The sequence below is a fragment of the Ambystoma mexicanum genome, chromosome 6p, assembly GCF_040938575.1.
Source record: "Ambystoma mexicanum isolate Mex_15411 chromosome 6p, UKY_AmexF1_1, whole genome shotgun sequence".
In the NCBI taxonomy this organism is placed as follows: domain Eukaryota; kingdom Metazoa; phylum Chordata; class Amphibia; order Caudata; family Ambystomatidae; genus Ambystoma; species Ambystoma mexicanum.
The window spans coordinates 1,175,364,373-1,175,384,620 of NC_090935.1; the positions used below are offsets into that span (position 1 = coordinate 1,175,364,373).

The window sequence follows — 20,248 nt, forward strand, 5'->3', positions numbered from 1 at the left end:
CTTCCTTGGAGATTTACCTAATTGAATTAAATCATCTTTTATTGAAGGGTTTCCCCAGATTTATATTAGTCTGAGTGGTACTATGTTGAAGTTATAATGCCAGCCCCAATGTGTTACTCGAAAAGCCAGATTGTCAGCTGTTTCTTAAAGGTCAGGTAATCTTCCTACGTGCACAAGTGCATAGGCAGAGAATTAAAGAATTTGACTGAGAGGAAGGAGATGGAGAATTCTTCTTGGCATTTCCAGTGGAACGTTACCACTGTTACTAGGGTACTGTCTGGATAGAAGCACATTTGATGGTTGGTAACTATTGTATTTACTTTAAATGGACTCGTAGACTAAGCCATGGAGGGAACGGTGGGCAATGTATAAAGTTTTAAAATATATCATCTGTTGGATTGGGAGACAGTGGAGTGTTTGGAGGGGTGGTGTAATGTGTTTGTTTCTTGTAAGGCTCATAACATGTCTAGATGCTCAACTTTGCACTCTTTTTAGTTTCTTGAGTAGGTAATGTGGGATCCCCAAGAAAAGGCTGTTATTGTTATCTAGTCTTAAGAGTACTGGTGTGATCACTGCAATGATTCTTTGTCTGAAGGTCATGTAGGGCATGAAGTGTCTGAACTTTCAAAGTTGAAAGAAGCAGCTTCCTATCATGGCTCTAATCTGTATATCTACTGTGAGGTCGCTGCCCCTCACAAGTCCAAGATTTGTGACGATTGTAGCAGGAAGAGGGCATGGTCCAATTTCTTTGCACGAGGAGCCTGAACATAAGTTCTGTTTTGGTTTGTGTTTAGTTTCAGTCTATTTGTTATCATCACGATTTCCATTTGCACATTGCATGTCTTGGGACCCATTGAATTTGATGAACAGTCATTTGTGAGCTTGTAGATGATTTGGGTATCATCTGGATACTTGAAGATAGTGAGGCCTGAGTTTATTTTATTGAGGTGGGTCAACTTGCAGAAGCATGACCTGAAAGTCGCTGTGTGTGTTTCTTGGTCAGGAAAGAAGTGATCCAGTATAGATGGGTTCATTTGAATTCAATGCACCACTCCTCGTTTTCTAGAAAATATTGACTATTAATGTTGAAAGCATAAGAGATGTCCGCCAGGATGAGTGCAATGGGTGCCAGTTGGCATCCGCTTTGTTTTTTTTTAGTATATCCATTTTGAGCATAGTGTGAATTCCTTACCACTAGTTTGGGTTGCTTTGTTATTGCTTTGTAGACATAAGAGGGGAACAGAATTACTAGCACGCCTGCTGGATCACTAGCATTGAACGTAGTAAAGAAGCCCTGGGTGAAGAAGTTAAGCAAAGATTTTCACACCTCACATTGGTGGAGTCGGTTGTTTTCTGGCCAAATGGTTTTGAATTTCTTGGAATTTGCTGTTGAAGTGTTTTGTAATTGAGTCGTAGAGTTCTGAAAAAGTTGTTGGTATTGATGGCTGCGTAGTTTTGAGTTTATGGATCATTTTGCAGACCTCCTTCTGGCAGTGTTGTGCTGACTCCATTAAGTTTGTGTAAGGACAGGTTATTGCTTTTTTCTTTTCAACTTCGTAGAATCTGAGTTGTTGATGTTGAGTCAATTTGTCTGTTGCAAGATAATCTCATCACCAGGTTTTCCTGAGCATCCTGTTTTCTTTTTTAAGGAGTCTAAAATTGGGGGTAAACTTTTGGCAATGTGTTGCTTTTGTTAAAATATGAACGTTTTTTATAAGCCATAATGTCAAGGTTGTTGTTTATACAGTTAAGGATATTGTTAAGAAAATTGTCAGTCATTTTTATATGTTTTCCGGATGTGTACTTATGCGTGAAGCCTTCAGGTTTTACAAGGAGGATTCCCATCTGGATCACCTAACAGGGCTATTTTAATGTTGGGGAGCATTGATTTACATTGGAGGTGATGGCACATTGGTGAAGATGCCAAAAAGGATCGAAATGTGCGCTCCACAGGTTAAAATAACTGAGCAGAAACTCTGGTAGTGTTCTCATTGCAGAAACCCCTGTCCAGTGTGACCTTTTGCATGGGTGCATCCTTTAGTAGATGCAGCCGGTTTTCTCATTCCCGCATCGCGTTTGTGACAACAAGTGAAGGAATGTGGAGGTGAAGTGCTGGATGAATGTCCGGGAATTGAAGGGCTGATTTAGTGATACAATCTCATTGATTGAAACACATTTTGTGTGAGGACAATTACATACTCAAAAGAGGATTTTGGATCAGGATGGTGAACAGTTGAATGCTTTAACAATAACAGTCTTCACCTGAAGAAGGGGCCCTGTAGCCCCAAAACGCATAGTGGCGTCGATGTGTATACCACATCTTTGAAATTTAAAACTGAAGCCTTAACGGTGTCGTTTTGCCATCACATTGGGCCTCATTACGACCCTGGCGGAAGACCATGGTGCTATTAGCACCATGGTCCATGCCGGTAAGTTACCGACTCCGCCATGGAGAAAGGGGGAATTACCACCCCATTACAAGGTTGGCGGGGTGGTAATTCCCCCTTTCTCCATGGCCCTTCCCCATTCCCATTTTTGCCCCGTAGGCTGCGGCACCGTAATTAGCACCAAGGTCCCTTTGCGGGTCCCTACTTTAACGGCTGGTCTACACCAGCCGTTAAGGTCGGGTCCCGCAAAGGGACCTCGTAATTAGGCACTAATAGGTTAACGGTGCCGCAGCCTTTTACGGTGCCGTTAACCCATTAGCGCCTGGGTCATAATGAGGCCCATTGACACTGAGTTATTACTGAAATGAAATCTTCTATTATATGTAGAACTTTGAAAGAAACAAGGAGAAATGTAAAATGTTCTATTTCTTTTTTTGTTAAAAAAAAGTCATATACAAATGGATTTGTAGATCCCAGTATAGAAGGGGTGTGAATGATTTTGGTTTGGGGTACAGCCATTGTCTGATTTTGAATTTTGTGTATTATTCTAAATAATGAACGTAAAATGTAAATTGAACTTCATTCTGTGAATTGTATGTAATTCAAAAAAATTGCACTGTCAAATGTATGCAACGTAAAAACTCTGTAACCATATTCTTAAGTGCCAGCGTCTATCCTAACGTATATGTAAGGAAAATCTCTGTAACCATATTCTTAAGTGACAGCAGCTAGTTGCCTCTGGGCTTTGTGCGCTTTACAAATGCATAAATAAAATAAAATAAAATAAAATAAAATAAATTGGGTGCTTAAGTGTGAGAACGCATTAAGAAATTTATGTTTAAAAAGTATTTTTCTTTGAATTTCTGAGACAATACAAATAAATATTTTCAATAAAAGCAAGCAATAGTATTCATATCTCGAGTGGAGCGACTGGGTATTTCATCAGAAGAGCATGTTGGTTTGCATACTTTAACTTGTCACGTGGGCTGTAAGGTGCCCAGTTCTTCATAGAGTGATTTTGTAGCTATGTAGCAACCCATTTCTTGCTCTATATTTGACTCTCTCAATGTGGTGAGGTGTTGGTTGTCTATCAGGGTGTTGGTGACCACATCAGCTAGGTTATCTTCAAAGAGGTAAATTGTACGTAGGCATGGATGTGTATGAGGTGGATCAGATTAGGAGAAGAGATTTAAAGTTCACAATGTGGTCAGATGGAGAGATTTTAATCTTCATGATGCCTTAGCGAGCAAATGCAAATTGTCCTCCTCCCATCATCGTTCTGTTGGTGAGTTTGACCGTATAGCCTCAGGATGCCCTCAGGAAGTATGTTGTAGTGAGGTAGGTGTATGTGATGAATAGTAGCACATTTATGTCCTCACGAGGAAGATGTAGATCTTGCAAGATGATTAGCTATGGAAAAGATGATGATGAGGTGGCAATTTGTTCACATTTCTTTGCAACCCCGTGTGGTTTCACATTTTCTGGGATTTTCCTTGGGAGTTTGGGATTCTAAGGTCTCTCGGATGTTGCATCTCTTTTCCAACGAACTATGCAGGTCCTCCTTGGAGTCTGCGTTGCTATATTGGCTCTGGAGAGAGTTGGTGGTAGGGAGTGGCCTCGTGATGAAAGGTCTTATGTGTGTTCACTCTAGGAGAGAGAGGATTCTGGTTATTTGCCTGTTTCAAAGTGAGGGTCAATTGGTCAAGGATGCAGGTCTTTCCTGGATAGTGCTGCTTCTCTTGGTTAGCAGTATGTTGAGTGGCCTGCAGTGAATGAGGATTAGCTGTTTCCAGTTCAGTAAGTTTCCCAAGGACGTATCGAGCGATGAAAACTTTTGGAGGTATTTTTGGAGGGTTCTTACAACCACAACTACTTTTTCTTGGTGATTGATTAACTGATGTCTTAGATTTCCTTTCTCGCTCTTCAAATCGAATCCTGCTATCTTTCCATCCCTTTGGCATGATGTGGTCTTGCAGTGTGATAGTCTGAGTAGATTTTAGGGAAGTAACCGTTGCAACGTGTTTAGGGTCATGAGAAGTCTGCTTTATCTTAATGGCTTGCTTTACTTCGTTGGGCTGTGTTAGGCAGAATCCTGTGTAGTGCCCTTAGGGACCACTACACACAATTAAGACTACAGGTGGCAATACAAGTTTTAGCTTTGGTACAAACCTGTACTACTATATCAGAGTGGTAGCAGTGGCGGAGCAGCCAGGCTTATCTCAAGAGTATATGAGCAGTAGCAGAGATAACACAAAGGGACCACAATTACTGTGACTCAAGCAAACACTGACTCAAGGTTTCAGGTAGAAAAATATAAGTACATTTATTTTTAAACCATTCGTTATAAACACAACACTTCTATTAAACCTCAATAAAAAACACATGCTAAATATACTACAACTATCCAACTCACTTTGTACAGTATGTCTCAAGGTAAGTACCCTGTGTTGGAATGAACCGATGTTAGGCACAAAAATACGTTACCGCGAATACAATTGTGATCACTTTTTGACAGTTCGGTCTACGAAACAAATGCGTATCCGTGACATGAAATGCTACCGGGGTAAAAACACACTTAGCACCTGAGAAACCCAGAAGGAGTTGGAGGCAAAAATGACAGGCAATAATTTGGTTAGACAGGCAGAATCAAGAAACACTCAGAGACAGGAGTTCAAAAGTCAAAGGGCCGGAGCCAGGGTCAAAAGACACCGGGGCCAGTTGCCAAAGATCACACGGTCCAACAGTTCACGATTCAACATAACCAAAAGTACTTCAATATTGTCAATGTTCGGAAGCAAAAGTTATAAGAAGGAGGGAAGACAAGGGCAAGCCTTGAAAATTAAGAAGAAATGGATTCACCCAGTTTCCTCAACAGAACACAGTACCTTGTTCCAATGGTGCAGCTGGTGCCCTGGCAGTTGTTCCTGTTGGTTTCCCGCAGACCCACGATTCCTGGAGCTTCTTCGTGAAGGAGGACGTCTGAAGGGGGTCTGCACCACACAGGGATGAAGCCGTCAGCAGCGATAAGGAATAAAAGGTGTGCTCCTTAAAAACAGGAGAGGCTCTTCAGGTGGCTATCCGGACCACTACAGCAGGGTGCAGCTATTTCGACCACGGAAGAGGATCCTCTGGCTGTGGAAGAGGATCCTCTGGCTGTAGAAGATGAGCTGGTTATCCCCACCAAGCTCAAGGGAAGAAGACTCCGGACTGGACCTTCTCTGAGTCGTTGAAGGGCAGATAGCTTGGGACTGCAGCAGGGCTTCACCGGGACGGGGTAGTTGCAGCAGCCGTCGTTCTCTCCACTTCTCTTCAGTTCCTTGTAGTTCCAGTGGCGACTCTCTGACTTCTAGCCAAAGAGACCTGCCTTTTATGTGGAAAAACCCCCATTCATGCAGCCTGGCTGTCAATCACCCAGCAGGGGGGCTGTCCAGCCCGGACAACTACCCTGGCCAATCATGACAAAGTGCGTCTTGGGTTTCCTAGGATATCCTGTGCAGGGGGTGACTACACCCCTCCCTCACATTCAGCCCACCTAGACACCCAGGCTCATTGAGCAGGGCTTCTGGGCAGAAGCCCGCCAAAAGACAGTGAACAAAGAAGGCAAACCTAGTTTGCCACACAAAGTAAAACACAAGAAGGACTTTAACAAAAAGAAATGGCGACTAAACCCAACCGGAGCCAAGAGAAAGACTATTTGGTCAAGCATGTTTATGTTCAAGGCTAATATATTATCCAAGAACAGTACCACATTTATCTAATATAATCGCAGTAGAAAAGTTAGGGTAGATACCGCTGCCACCAGCCAAGTCTAAATGTTAGAAGAGCGAAACAATGCTCTAGGAGGTACAGATAAAAAGGGATACGAGTTAACCCTTTCCAGTACTCCATGGAAGATGGGATGTACTGGATGTGTGGGAGATTGACTAAGTAAAGTTAATGGTAACTTTACCCTTTTCTGGGGGACAAAGACAACCCTGTGCCACGGACACTGAAGGTGCTGTGTGACACACAAAAAGAAGGGGGCTACTGGAGTGGTGTACTTCAGAGTCCACAATCACAAAAACAGGTAGAAACACATTGCAAAAACCCAGGTAAGAGTGGGGGAAAAGCTCTCACTCTTACCAAGTGGAAAAAAATAAACTCCACAAGTCCAGCAAAGCTGCTGGGGGACTCACTAGGTGAGGGAAATTACCCATAAATGAGAATTCTCCCTAACAGGCTGTTTATTTACTTTGCAGGGTCGTCTCATGATAGTGGTTGAGTTCATGGTGGGGTTATAGAGATCAGAACAAAGTAAAGCACCCGCTCAGCAGCAGAATCCCACTGGTGGAGTGATTCATGTATGAAACCAGCGCGATTAAGAGCATATCTAGAACAGGTTGGTTGGTGTGGAAACGTGCTCTAGAGTTTGCTGATTTTATTACAAACATTTGTACTGGTTAGTATTTGTTAGCAAATGTTATTGCACTAAACACGCGAACCATTTCTCTGAACAAGGGGAGGCACTGCATTTGTCTGTACATTTACACAGAATTTTCTGGTTTATGCTCATGACTCATTGCACCACCGTTCCTATTTATCTCCTAATCGCCCTGCACGCCGGCCCGCCACACGTGTCTAAGGCCTGTGTGCCTCCATCTGGGAGCTCTCTCTGGTCTGTGAAGCCAGCAAACATTTTACAATGGCTTCAGAGCATGTCTGTGTTTAGCACTCGATTAAGGGTCACGGCCTCCACTGTCTCTCGGTATTTGACCATCTTTTTTTCTGTACTGACCAGGTTAGACCCTTCCTCTCCACAGATGGCTACTAGCACTGCACATTTAATCTATTTACAATACACCTGTTTTGTTGACTCAAAAGCTTTGTACGGCTTAACCTGTGCACCTGCATTACCTACAACTGCATATTTGATGTTGTATTTCACATACCAGCAAATGCATGCATGATGTAGCCAGTCTGTGTACCCACACCTATTTTCATTCATATGCCTGTCTGCATGCCTGATGAAGCCCCATTAACATAAGGTGTGCCTTTGCCAGTCTTGTACTTGCACCTATTTTGACTCATATGTCTGTCTGCATGCCTGATGTAGCCCCCACATTCCATGAGGTGTGGCTTTGCCAGTCTTGTACTTGCACCTATTATGACTCATATGCCTGTCTGCATGCCTGATGTAGCCCCCGTACCATGAGGTGTGGCTTTACCACTCTTTTTACCTGTATCCGTTTGGACTCAAATGCCTGTCTGCATTCCGGAAGTAGCCCCCCATACCATGAGGTGTGGCTTTGTCAGTCTGTGTACACGCACCTATTCTGTCTGTAACCATATATATATATACTCATGAACTTCACTAATGTACTTTCTGGAACTAGCGCCTAGATGTCTCTGGGCTTTGTGTGCTGAAATAATTGCAAGACAATAAAATAGAATAAATAAATACAAATAAATAAATAATAATGATAATTCTAATATATAAATAATTATAACTTGAATTCATAGTTAACATATTTATTTACTTTGTATATTATAAATAAAATGTGTCCTGAAATGTTTATTTTTATTCTCGATTTTACAGTTACATCGTCCCAATGTGCACATGTCATGGAGTGATGTTCCTGTAGACAGCTTCTTCAATCGGAATTGGACAATATAAGTGTACAACTCATAATTAATTACAATTATCTGGGATGATCACCCGACAACAATCTGGCCTTTCTCTGTTGCAGTAACATGGAGCAATATGGAAGCCTATAGTTTATAAAAACCTGCTGATGTGAAAGTGTTGCATTTCAAACTGAAACCACTCCATCCTTCTCACTAAGGTATCACAATGTATGTCGATTAAATTGATCGATGAAGGCATCAGCATTGTAAGATGTTTTTGTGAACATGATCTCCTCTTTTCAACATTCGAACAAGAATAAAAGTACTTGATATCATTCCGATTATCACAGTTTTATTCTAAATATACATTTTCAACCTTTTAGTGACAAGAATGAAAAGTCTCGCCAACTAGGGCAATGTGTCTGTTTATGTTCTGGGTTCTGCGTTAGATAACGCCATGACATTGTTGATACCAGGGTACATTTGGAAACTCTGACCACCAACATAATTAAAATAGGTGGAGCATTTCGTTATGACAAGTGATGTCAGCTTGAGGGGGAGGTTGTATGATTTAGTGCTGCAAAGGCACTTGAACTAAGGGCGATGGATCAACTGATAAGATTTCCACAAGACGATGGTGCCCAGGCAGGCATTTTCACTGGTATAAAAGTGAGGAAAACTAATGTAAGGCGTATAGGCCATTTTTTCAGATGGATAATATATCCAATCGAAAACACATGCCCGATAGAATGGGACAATACAACTTCTGAGCTAACTATCGCTTTAACATTGGCAAAATTCTTGCATACCCTCTCAGTGAGGACACAGCCACATATCCACCTTGTTATGTGAGGGGTGGAGGTCATGCAATGTGGCGGCCCCACTTGCATGGTCTGCCCTGTCCAACTGAGTGAGTGGAAAGATGGGCCCACCCATTTGAAAACACAGGCATACATATGTGCTCCATCCATGGGACTTTAAAGGCCAGTATGTGCTTGAGTCAACCACATGTTGTCACCCAGCCTTTCTTTCCACTTTCCTGCAGTGCTCAACACCCATCCATTGTGCCCATGGAACGGTTCCGCCATTCTGGGTAGGTAACAGCTCCATGGAGTCACTGATTCTGATGTAATGAACAACAGGATTTGAAATCATTGGAAAAGGTCTCCATCAGGGCTTTAAGTGGGCTGAGGCTAGCCAGGGCAGGGACAGATCAAGCTCTGACAATTGTGTCTGAGACAGGGCCCTGCTGGTGCTCCCTGAAGTCTCCTGCTAAACCCAACCCACCAGGCCACTAGAAACCAAGGCTTTTTTTCTAAAGCCTGACGCTCTCGTATATAAGCGAGAGCTTCAGGCTTTGGAAAATAGGCTTGCCTTTTCATTGTGTCGCTGACCCCACACCAGACACAACTTTTATTAGAAATGCTGCAATCATCACTCCTGCACCCCAGATCGAGCCAAAGGAGTGCCTGGCAGGGGGTCAGCACCATAATTAAGGGGCAGCACTTACTTGACTTAAATGCTGCCTGTTAGACCATGGCTCTATTGCAAAATTGAGCTAGGGCTCTTACAGGAACGTGGCCTACCAGGCGGCATTCAGGTGACTCTTGGGTTGCCTCTTTATTGCTGTGCTGACTCCCTGCATGACCACGCCCCTTTTTTGGCCATGTCCCGGTAAAACCCCCAGCTCCAATTTTCAAGCCAATTAAAGCACAGGCTTCCATCCTCACCACGAGCATGAGGTAGGGCCAATGCAAGCTTTATTTAAATTAGAAAATAGGCAATTATTCTGTTTGAAAGCATAAGTCGTCAATCCACAAAAATATCACACGTGCACACTATTGAAATAAACCTTGTGCTTACAGTCAGCATCAGCAAATATGACGATTGGGCTCTTTCCTCCCAGCTCCAGGGAGACCCTTTTCAGATTGCTCTTTCCAGCAGCTTCTTTGATGAGTTTGCCAACCTGAAATAAGACAATTGAAACAGCAGGGATAACTATCAATTAGTTAAACTTTCCTAAATCAAAAAAACTAGGATAGTTTATACTTCTGACACTATTTGTACATCCTATAGCAACTCCTGGCGGACAGCCTTGATCCGGTCGCAATATGAAACAGTTGTATTAAAGAATGCGGTGCAAAACCCTCTCCTTGTTTTCCCAAATCCATCATATCTTGGAACCTGTTGCATTCATGAAGCACGACATAGGCAGAGAGAATATGTTCTGCGCTTGCACCCGATCCATGTGGGAAATGACCCTGAATGCCCAGAGCACACTTTTAATGAGAGTGGAATGGCGAGGATCTCTGCAGATGCTGCCTGCTCTTTTTCCTTGCAAAACAGAATGTATGAGGTGTGTGCACATGTAAGAAAGTGTTCCTCCATGAAGGAGGAACACTTTACTTACAAACATCATATTCTGATGAAGAAAGAATGTGGTGCAGGGACATGAAAGCTTCGGCTTTTGCATGTGCCTGATTTATGGCTTGACAGCAGCCCTTGCAACCATCAGGAATGCAGGGCAGCCACATGGAGGGGATTCTCCTCCCAGCAGCACTGGTTTAGCACGACAAAAAAAGGAGCACAAATACGATACCTTTGAGGTGCTATTAAACTACACTGCACACTTTTTCTCTATATAAACAATGCATTTTTTAGACTGCAGCACCACTTTTCTAGTTTAGTGAAAGTTTAAGAAAACATTCTTAAACTAGAAAAGGGGCAATCTATTAAGAAATGTTTGCAATGTCACTGCAGCACGTTTCCCCCACAATGAGTGATTTTAGCAGGTTTTGCTGTTGGAAAGCACAAAGTCTTCCCTCCAATATTTCCACCCACCACAGAATCATGGTACTGGGAACTGGAGTTGAGAATGTCTTATTTCCACGCACTTATTATTACAAGCTCAGAATCAGGCCCAGAGTCTGTAAGCATCAGTCGCAATGGCTTGGAAACTAACATTAGGCCTCATGCGGTGAAGGACGAGAATCTGTATGGAGGTAGCCCAGGCTGTGCAAGTAACTTGAGACTGGGTTCTATAGAACGACTTCTCCTTGGGAATAAAAAAGGGAGGACACAGATTCAAGTGGCATCTTTCAACCCTGTGGGCTATAAAATCAGTGCAATGTGCTCTAATCTTTAGCTTGCAGAGTTTTCTATTGACATGTGAAAGAAATTAACATTCAAAATGGAGCTGCTTTAAACCCACAGCATGCAATTCAGTGATAAACTAAGGGCCGGATTCATTCAATATTTAAGGTGGTGCAAAGGGACTTTGCACTTCCACCAAGCACTCGGATTCACAAAGTGGTGCAAAAATTATTTTTGCAGTACAAAATGACTTTACACTAACTTTGCACTGATACAAAATCATGTTGCAGTGCAAAAATACACTTTGCACTGCTCTGTGAATCAGGGTGTTGGTTGGCAGTGCCAAATCACTTTGCACCAGTGTCAAGTCACTTTGCACCATGTTAAAAATTCCACGAATCAGACCCTAAGTCTTACCCTTGGCGACTCACTGATATGGAGCGAAAAACACCAGTTTAATGGTGCAGCGTTTTTGTGGTTTCGGTCCACATGGCTTTTACACAACGTTTGTTTGGGCCGATTTTTGCAACTTGACTGCTTGAGTTCCATTGCTTGAAAAATGAGTAAAACAGCATTCTAGCAATAGCTCGCAGCATGTTTCTGCATATGTCATCAGAAAGAAATAGAACAAGTGTATACTTACATGCTTAAGGCATTAGGTGCGTGTACAAAAGGTGCAGCACAAGACCTACTCAACTTGTCGCACAAGACAATTAGGTTGGCTACATGCAGGACATTTTATGTTGGTTATGTCACATAAAATATGAGAAGAATTCTGTACAACAAACAAGCCTGCCCAAATCTAGGTATAGTGTGTGTGGCTTTACAGAACCTTCAGATTGGGCACTATGATATTGAGACTAGCAATAATATAAATGACATGTTAGTGGACACTACAGGCTTTATTTTACGTTGCGCGTCACAAAGCAAATAAGTGGCCTCGTATTTCTTGGTGTTGCGCACACGTGTACTGCAAAGGCACAATAACATCCAATACTTATGGATTTAACCTTCTAGATATTATATTCACCGTTCGAATATGTCTGTGCAGGGATTCAAGAAGGCCAATCAAGTTTTTAACTCTGACGGAGCCGACTTTGCTCCCTGCCAGAGCTGATACAGACACATTCAAGAAAGGGGCACTGGTGTCAGTCACTTGCTTTGTCATTCATAGCCAATGCACCCTACTGAAAGCCCTGTTAGAGTAGTCACCTTTTTAAAAGAGCAAGTGGAGCTGTCTAGGTTGGAGAGAGAAATGACAAATAGAGCTGTGGAGAGTTTGTTTTGTCTTCATGCTGCTTGGTACATTACATAGATGTGTTTGCACTGTTCTGCTGTATTACACTGTGTTTGTGTTTGTGTTTTGCTTGTTGTCCCCTGTGTTCTGTGTCGTGATTGCTTTGTTTTTACACTTAGCACTACTAAAACACATAGCAAAGCCTTCTTTCTAACGGGAGAGGTGAAAATCCTTTTACTGTGTCTGTTGGTGGTAGCTATTTGTGCTCAGAGCAACAGCATCCACGCCAATCGGGACTATGGTGTTCTCTATATATGGGCGGAGGGATGGAGGATCAGTGGTGCACATGGCTGCAATGTACTACCACCTAGGGTTTGGTGTATGTATGTCCTGCTTGAGAGTACTGCTCCACAGGGTGAGCCATGACTGCCTGAGGCTCTAACAAACAGGAGCGCTAGCAGCAGAGATGGACCACCCATGACTTCCTGATGAAATCCAGGGCACAGTCTTGCAAGGGAAATACAAAAAATAAGCACTAGCTTTGTATATGAAGTGGATACGTTTCAGTTTGAAGAGACGCTGTAGAGGAATCAACATTAGCCCTCCTTGTTTACAAGCTATAATTGTTGGCGTTGCCAATGCTTGTTTTTCTAGTGATTCTGTGTAGTAGGTCTTCCAAATGTTCTTCTAAGATGAATTTCTGTGTTATGGTCTTTTTGCGCACACTGACCTTTTAAAAAAAAAAATATATCTAAGCAGCATTTGAAACAATGTTCAAGCAATTCTTTCAATCAACTAATCACTTAAAGCCAATACAATAGTAGAAAGTACGTTTCCATGTCACATACCTCAGTTGACCCTGTGAAGGCAACTTTGTCAACGTCCATATGATGTGAAATGGCGGCTCCGGCTGTTGGCCCATAACCGGGCACAATGTTGACTACGCCCGGTGGAATCCCTGCCTGAACGGATAGAGTAATGACAATATTTAAATGTTATGTTACTTATTAGAATTGCTTCCACAAACATCTGTCAAGAACATGGGCTTCAGGCGCTCTGGCAAATATGTAAGGGGGAGCATGGGCTTCGTTACTTTGGGAGGAGAGGGTAGGCTAGATTGCAGTGCTTTGTGTTGAGGTTGCAGATCGAAATATACAAACTTGTAGTGCAACACTGCAATTTTCAATGTAACACATTTTAGCCAAATTGGTAAACACCTTTGATTGCTGCGTTTGAGAACAATTGCAAACACAGATGTTAATCAGCTGTTCTACCGTGACTCCAAGCAACCGTGACTAAATTGAAACCAAATGCTACATTACATGAATTTATATGTCACTAAGGAGCACATGGTGGGATGTAATAAGAAACCTGGGTTCATTTCCAGACAAATACATACAAAATGGATTCTGCCAGAGAAATTACGCAATGCAAGGTGGCAGACACACAGGCGAGCCACAGACAAAGAACATGCAAAGGCATTCAACGTGAGAACATTGCACAATGAAGTGCATTTGCGTGGGCATTAATGGTGTAACAATAGAGAGGGAGGAGTGGGTTGGGATGTTGACAGTTCCATACTTCTTGTCCTTAGAAATCCTTGGCTGCTCACTAATAGGCATCCCATTGTGTGCATTCCTTCTGCGTGACATCTGTGGCCTCGGAGCCAGCATCTCTGTCATCAGACTTGCCACGTTGACTCCACGCGCCTACGGCTGCACGTTTCCACTGTGTGCCTTGTGAATAGCGTGAGTGGTATCCCTGCTCCTCAAATGCATAAGCTGATTGGTAGTTATGCTTTGACTCTTTTTAATATTTTTCCAGAAAAGCCCATGGGAGTATGAATGTTGTTCTTCCTACCCAGGGAAACTAGAGTTTGTGTATGTGTCATAAGGACCTCTGAGCTGCAGATGTGAAATGATATGTCGTGGCTAAACCATCCACTCAGCCCCTACACTTCTACAAAGCAACTGATCCCAGTCATAAATGTAAAACAGGCACAGCTAAGAGATACACCTCCTTTTCCTTTTGTGGGAACTTGGACATGAGGGAAGGCTAAACTCTCGGAAGGGGTGTGAGTGTGAGCCAGTAGCAACCCAAACATCAAAGTGCAACTGTTCAAAATTATCACAATGCCCAATCATGGTTCTATGAAAATGTATACTTATAATTAAGTAAATCCTTTGTACACTCAGTTATCCAAAACATTCTATATGCCCAGCCCTGTAAATGAAAGACAGAGAAATGCTATTGTAATGGGGAGGAAGGATAGCTGAGGGGCAGCGATTTTGTCTTGAAAGCAACATAGGTGCAGCATAGGTTTGAATCCCGACCCGACGCATGGAAACCACCTGAATGCGTAGAACATGGCTTGAATGCAGCTCAATCCGTTTGAGGCAGTAAAAACAGAAATCCTGACTGTTCTGGCCCTCAGGATGCTGTGAGACTGACTGCAGAAGCTATAGGACAGGGTGAGTCCTTTCAGGTCCGATGTCCAACTAAAGAGATGTTTTCATGCAGTGTGGTAGGTCCTACCCCTCAGCAAGTGTCACCCTCATTGTGCCATGGGAGTGGGTAGGGGGCAGAGCTTAACTCTGATTTGGAACACTCCCTCGTCACCTCAATACGTGAGGGGTTTGGAAAGATCAACTCTCCCAAAAGAGGTCCTAACAAATTATTTCTTACGCCCTGTATGGTCCAAAAATAAATCAAAGAAAGGGTGAGAGACCCTCTCTTTCATCGGCAAAAGGCAGCATAGTACTGAATGAAAGCAAACCTGATTTAGGGGTCCAGTCCCTGTCAATGTGATAAGAGGTTGCATCATACCCAGAGAGATTTGTGTTAAAAGAAGTACATGGGTAAGGAAGGAAGAGGACTACACTAACAAATCCCCTTTCCCAAACCCATAAAATCGAAGGCCCTTTGGTATGCAACACCCTGGTGTGAGGCAAGTACTTTTGTGCCCTTTGTGTCTTGTTTCGCAGGACAGCTAATGCTGAGGGACTGTCTTGCTGGAGAGAAGTATTACCCAACCTCAGAAAGGATCAAAGGAGAGGCAGCCCTCAGTGGCTATGGTCCTGCTTGGTGCAGCAGAGACCAACTGTCTAGAGAGAATACACACAACCTATCTACAGCTGGTCTTGCTCACAGTGTTGACACATGTATGATACAAGTCAGGTGTTGCTTTAATAATGATATGAAATACTAGCTACCACACCACAAACTCAGATATGGCATACGGCCTCATTACGACCCAGGCGGTAAGTTACCGCCTGGGTCGTACCTTTACCACCATGGCGTAAACTACTTTTACGCCATGGTGGTTGGCGGACTTACCGCCCCATTCCGAGGTTGGCGGGGCGGTAAGTCCCCAATCCCCATTTACCCTTCCCCATTCCCATTTTTGCCCCATAGGGCATAATGGGAGTGGGGAAGGTGTTAATTACGCCACCGTAAATTACGGTGGCCTAATTAACAAAATGCTCCCTTAGCGCCATGGATTTTAACACCTGCTAGAAGCAGGTGTTAAATCCCCCATGGCGCTAAGGGACCTCGGAATCAGGCGGTAAGGGTCGGCGCTGTTTATGCTGCCGTAAACCCCTTACCGCCTGAGTCGTAATGAGGCCCATAGGCTTAAAGATTAAACTTGTACCAAGAGAGTACTTCCTTAAAATGATATCGTTTTGGCGGCACATATATTAAATGCAGCCTCTGCGCTGAAGTGACTTTGCTGTCACCCATCTGTGAAGAGGGCGCCTATGTGACCTCTGTAAGTGCTGCAAATGACTAAGTGTAGAAAGATGTTTAGCTCCTCTAAATGGCACTCGCTCATTTTCCCGCAGTAATGTTTCTTCTTGCTCTAATGTTTGTGATTCAGAGGGGCAAGTCAGAACGATCAGGCATTGCAACAGCGGGACACTGAGATGTCTATGGAATAACCTGAAAGTGATTAAATCAATATCCCCACACTTCATTGGAAGGTGAGAATTAATTGGCAGAAATATAAAGGACAAAGACAGTCTGAAGCTGTCAGAAGACCCAGCAATAACCTCTAATATACATATGGGGCCTCATTACGACCCTGGCGTTAAGGGTTTAACGGCGCCGTAAAAGGTGTCGGTGCAGTTAAACCCTTAACGCCTGATTACGAGGTCCCTTTGCGGGACCCGACCTTAACGGCTGGTTTTTCCAGCCATTAAAGTAGGGACCCGCAAAGGGACTTTGGTGCTAATAACGGTACCGCAATTTGCGCTACCGTTGTTAGCGCCTTCCCCATTCCCATTGAGCCCTATGGGGCAAAAATGGGAATGGGGAAGGGCCATGGTGGCATGGGGAATTACTGCCCCACCAACCTCGGAATGGGGTGGTAATTCCCCATTCCGCCACGGCGGACACCGGCATGGACCATGGTGCTAATAGCACCATGGTACTCTGCCTGGGTCGTTATGAGGCCCATGATCTAGAATAGAAAACGTGATGGTCATGGACTGACAGGACCATGCAGGTAATGTCTTTTCTAGCCGCAAAGTAGTGACAACGGCTGAGGATGTTCCTGACGGCAATGGACCTATGGTGGGTTGAATCTGGCAATATTGATGGGGTGGGATGGTGGGGATGGGTAGTGGAGGACTGCAGGGGCTCTACCCCCGAATTCTGTGTTAAAAGAATTCGAGCAAGAACACGAGCACAATATTTGAGCTGTTTTTATGTTCTGAGCAATATACTTACATCCCTTCTTGACTATGAAAAGGATATTTAATTGATGGCATTGCTGCTCTTTGTGACACCAAGCTGCAGGCCTCTGATCAGCACACACAGCACACTGTTAAGCTATAGAGCAAGGTCCAAAGCAGTTTACAAGATCATGAGAAGTTACTTTAAATGACCATTCAGCATTCTCAGCTTAGGAAGGAGGTGAACGATTCAGTTAATCACCACACGCAGGGTTTTAAAAATAATTACAAAATGAAGTGCGTAGACATAGTATCCATTTTATACGAAAAAATGCATATGTTTCACATTACTGATAGAGGTAATCCTTCTGATAATGCGAGGGTCGAGTTTGCTACCACTCTCAAAATTGAGATTCTGAAAAGTTATACTACCCTCCAAAAATGCCTTGTGAATAATTCAAAATGCATACTTGTCCTTATCACACTTTGCATGCAATAGTTATGCATTTTACGGCTGTGAAATCTCCAGATCATACAAGTGCAAGGGAAAGGTCTTTATTGAGTCCTGTATCAGACATTTCACTTAATGGTTTTAACTGTCCCTCATCCTCTGGTGGCCTACTACCAGCAACCAACAAGCCTAGAGAGGGTGTGGTGCATGCAGCCTATTAGTGAAAAAAAGTAAACCTGACGTTTTTCACGTTGAGGGCTACTGTAGCCATATTTATTATCCATAGCACATCACCTCCCGAGCAAGGGAGACACACACATCGACTCTTGTGCAACCCAAATGCACGATCAATGCTGTTTCATGTTTTGATATGGGAGGCAGTATAGGACATTTCAACATCATTCTGTGGCATCAGAAAGGGGGTCAGCAGCCATGGTTTGGGGGCATATGCAATGTCACGCATCAAAATAAACATTAAGGGCCCCATTCATAGAAAAAGCACAAAGTGCCTGCAAAGCGCTCTGCGTGTAAAACGACTTTACGCCTGCCTGCATGGAAAAAACATATTTCACAAAAGCATTTTTTGCGTGGCCCGTGTACTCATGGAATTTTAACCGCACAGTAACCCTAGGCACAAGTATCTCCTGGAACGCCCACGACACGCCCCCACGCAAAGAAAAAACAGCAAAATATAACAACCTTTGTGCCTACCTTATCCGCACCATCAAGCTCCCTGGCAATATTCCATCCCTTCCCACCCTCAACCAAGGCAGCACCCTGGCGACAGACACTGCATACAAACCCTGTAACCCAAAACTGCACCCCAACAACCTGTGCACCATTTCCTGTAATGCAAGGTAGCGGCCGGTAAACCTGCGTGCGAGCCACTGTAATTCAAGGCTGCACCCCGCTAATCTGTGTATGAACACCCATAACTCCAAGTGGCACCTAAACTACATGCCGGCACCCCTAAATTGCTACGTGTACTTTACCTTTGCACGTTGGATCCTATGCACACAGTGCTCTGTGCCTCTCGTCATGTGGCGGTGAGTGTACAAGGTTTGCGTGTACTTTTTCTGACATGTAGTTGTGCATTGGATTGCATGAATTTGGTTAGGTTTGTGCTTGACTGGCTTGCGATTTCACTGCGTGGCCCGTCCCTCAACATGCCCACGTTCTTCCTCATTTTGCCGGGAGAATGGGGAATATGCATGTTCTGCCCCCTATTTATTTCTCTTCATAGGTCCGTCCCACACTTTGCGAGGAGTGTCACCCAAAGTGCTTGACTGCATGCAAAGACATGACGGAGCAGAGTCCTGGAAAAACATGAATCTGGAAAAGGAGTTTTGTGTGCTGAAAAGTGCATACCTTTCTATGAATCGGGCCCTTAATGTAATACAACAATATGGTAACAAGCTGCCTAGGACAATGTACAGAGAAGTGACCATTTCAGATTGCTACCAAAATGGTGTTGTAGTGGTAATCAAGCAGGACACTAGGATTTTTGAGGTTGTCAGGTTGTCAGGTCGCACGTGGGAAAGTAGACTGAGCTGTTTGGGACACAGTCCCCATGATATTCATGAATGCTTACAATAAAGCAGTGGGGTTGACAATTGGAAGTAGCTGGCATTGGTGCCCCTGTTAGAAATGGTCACACTGCCGACATCATACCACTAAGCATATCAACATTATTCTGCACAATCATAAATATAACCCTATGTTGGACAGCTGAAAAATACTTTTATGTTGTGGAGACAAATATGTGCAACAAACGTGCTTAGGTGGTTCTCATCGTACAATCCACTTTCCACACTGAGAAGCTAATTCCTGCCACTGCTGAGCATATTTTCCCAGGTGTGACAAACCAAATGTTTATGCAATCAGTCATCCCTACACCATTCAGAAACCCATCAATGTCATAAAACACACAGTTCACACGGGATGTAATTTCACCAAAATGCCAGGTTCACTGAAAGTGATATCACACAACCCATGAGCTCTGATGACATCACAGGAAGTGATGTCATTTGACCCCACCCTGAAGAAACATCACAGTAAGCGATGGAACACAACCTTTCACCCCTTGACAAAAGAAGAACAGGCATCGCACAGCATTGTTCCTAAGTACACTACGAAAAATAGGGTTAAGATATTACTGTAATGTGATACACATTTCATACAAGAATGGATCACCATTTGTATTGTTAATATCAGTGTGTATAGGCCCATATTACCAAATTACTGTGAATGCAAGCAGACGTCCAAGGCCAAACAATAATGATGTATTATTATGTAGCACTTATGCTTAAGCGTTTCATAGAGAACAAATATCCATACAATATCACCCAACCAACAAGAAATCCATCCACTCCAGAAACAAAGAGAGACATGGTGCTGACCACAGCCCAGGAGCTTCCATTTAAAAGCATATATATATTTTGTTTTTGTTTTTTTTGGGGTAGCAAGACAGACCACAAGGGTAGCAAGGAAGATCTCAGGGGTTGCAGGTGCACCCTTGGCGACCCCCAAATTACGTCCCTGTCTTCACATTAACAAACTCCACAATGGTTTTGGTTATACAAATAAAGCCTGCTATTAGTCTTATCCTTGCCACAAGAACTTTTTTTTTAGCACTTTACTAAAAGCAAACAGTGATAAATGAATCAACATTGAAGTATTCCCTTGTATTAACCCAGCAGCGCAAAAATGCAAAACATGCAAGATCACAAGCTGGGGCAATCAGCTGTTCTGATTTTGTTGCTGGGTAAATGTTAGATCTTTAAAGTTCTAGAATCTACCACGT

The 20,248-nt window shown here is 43.3% G+C and overlaps 1 protein-coding gene across 1 annotated transcript in view; it reads right to left on the reverse strand.

Moving 5' to 3' along the window:
- The window catches only part of ALDH1A1 (aldehyde dehydrogenase 1 family member A1), a 653,703-nt gene that overhangs the window by 85,559 nt on the left and 547,896 nt on the right, over positions 1-20,248 (reverse strand). The window contains exons 8-9 of the mRNA XM_069625815.1: positions 13,170-13,283; positions 9,855-9,957 (exon numbers count right to left, since the gene is read on the reverse strand). Coding sequence (XP_069481916.1) covers positions 9,855-9,957; positions 13,170-13,283 — 217 coding nt within the window. The remainder of the gene's footprint in view (positions 1-9,854; positions 9,958-13,169; positions 13,284-20,248) is intronic.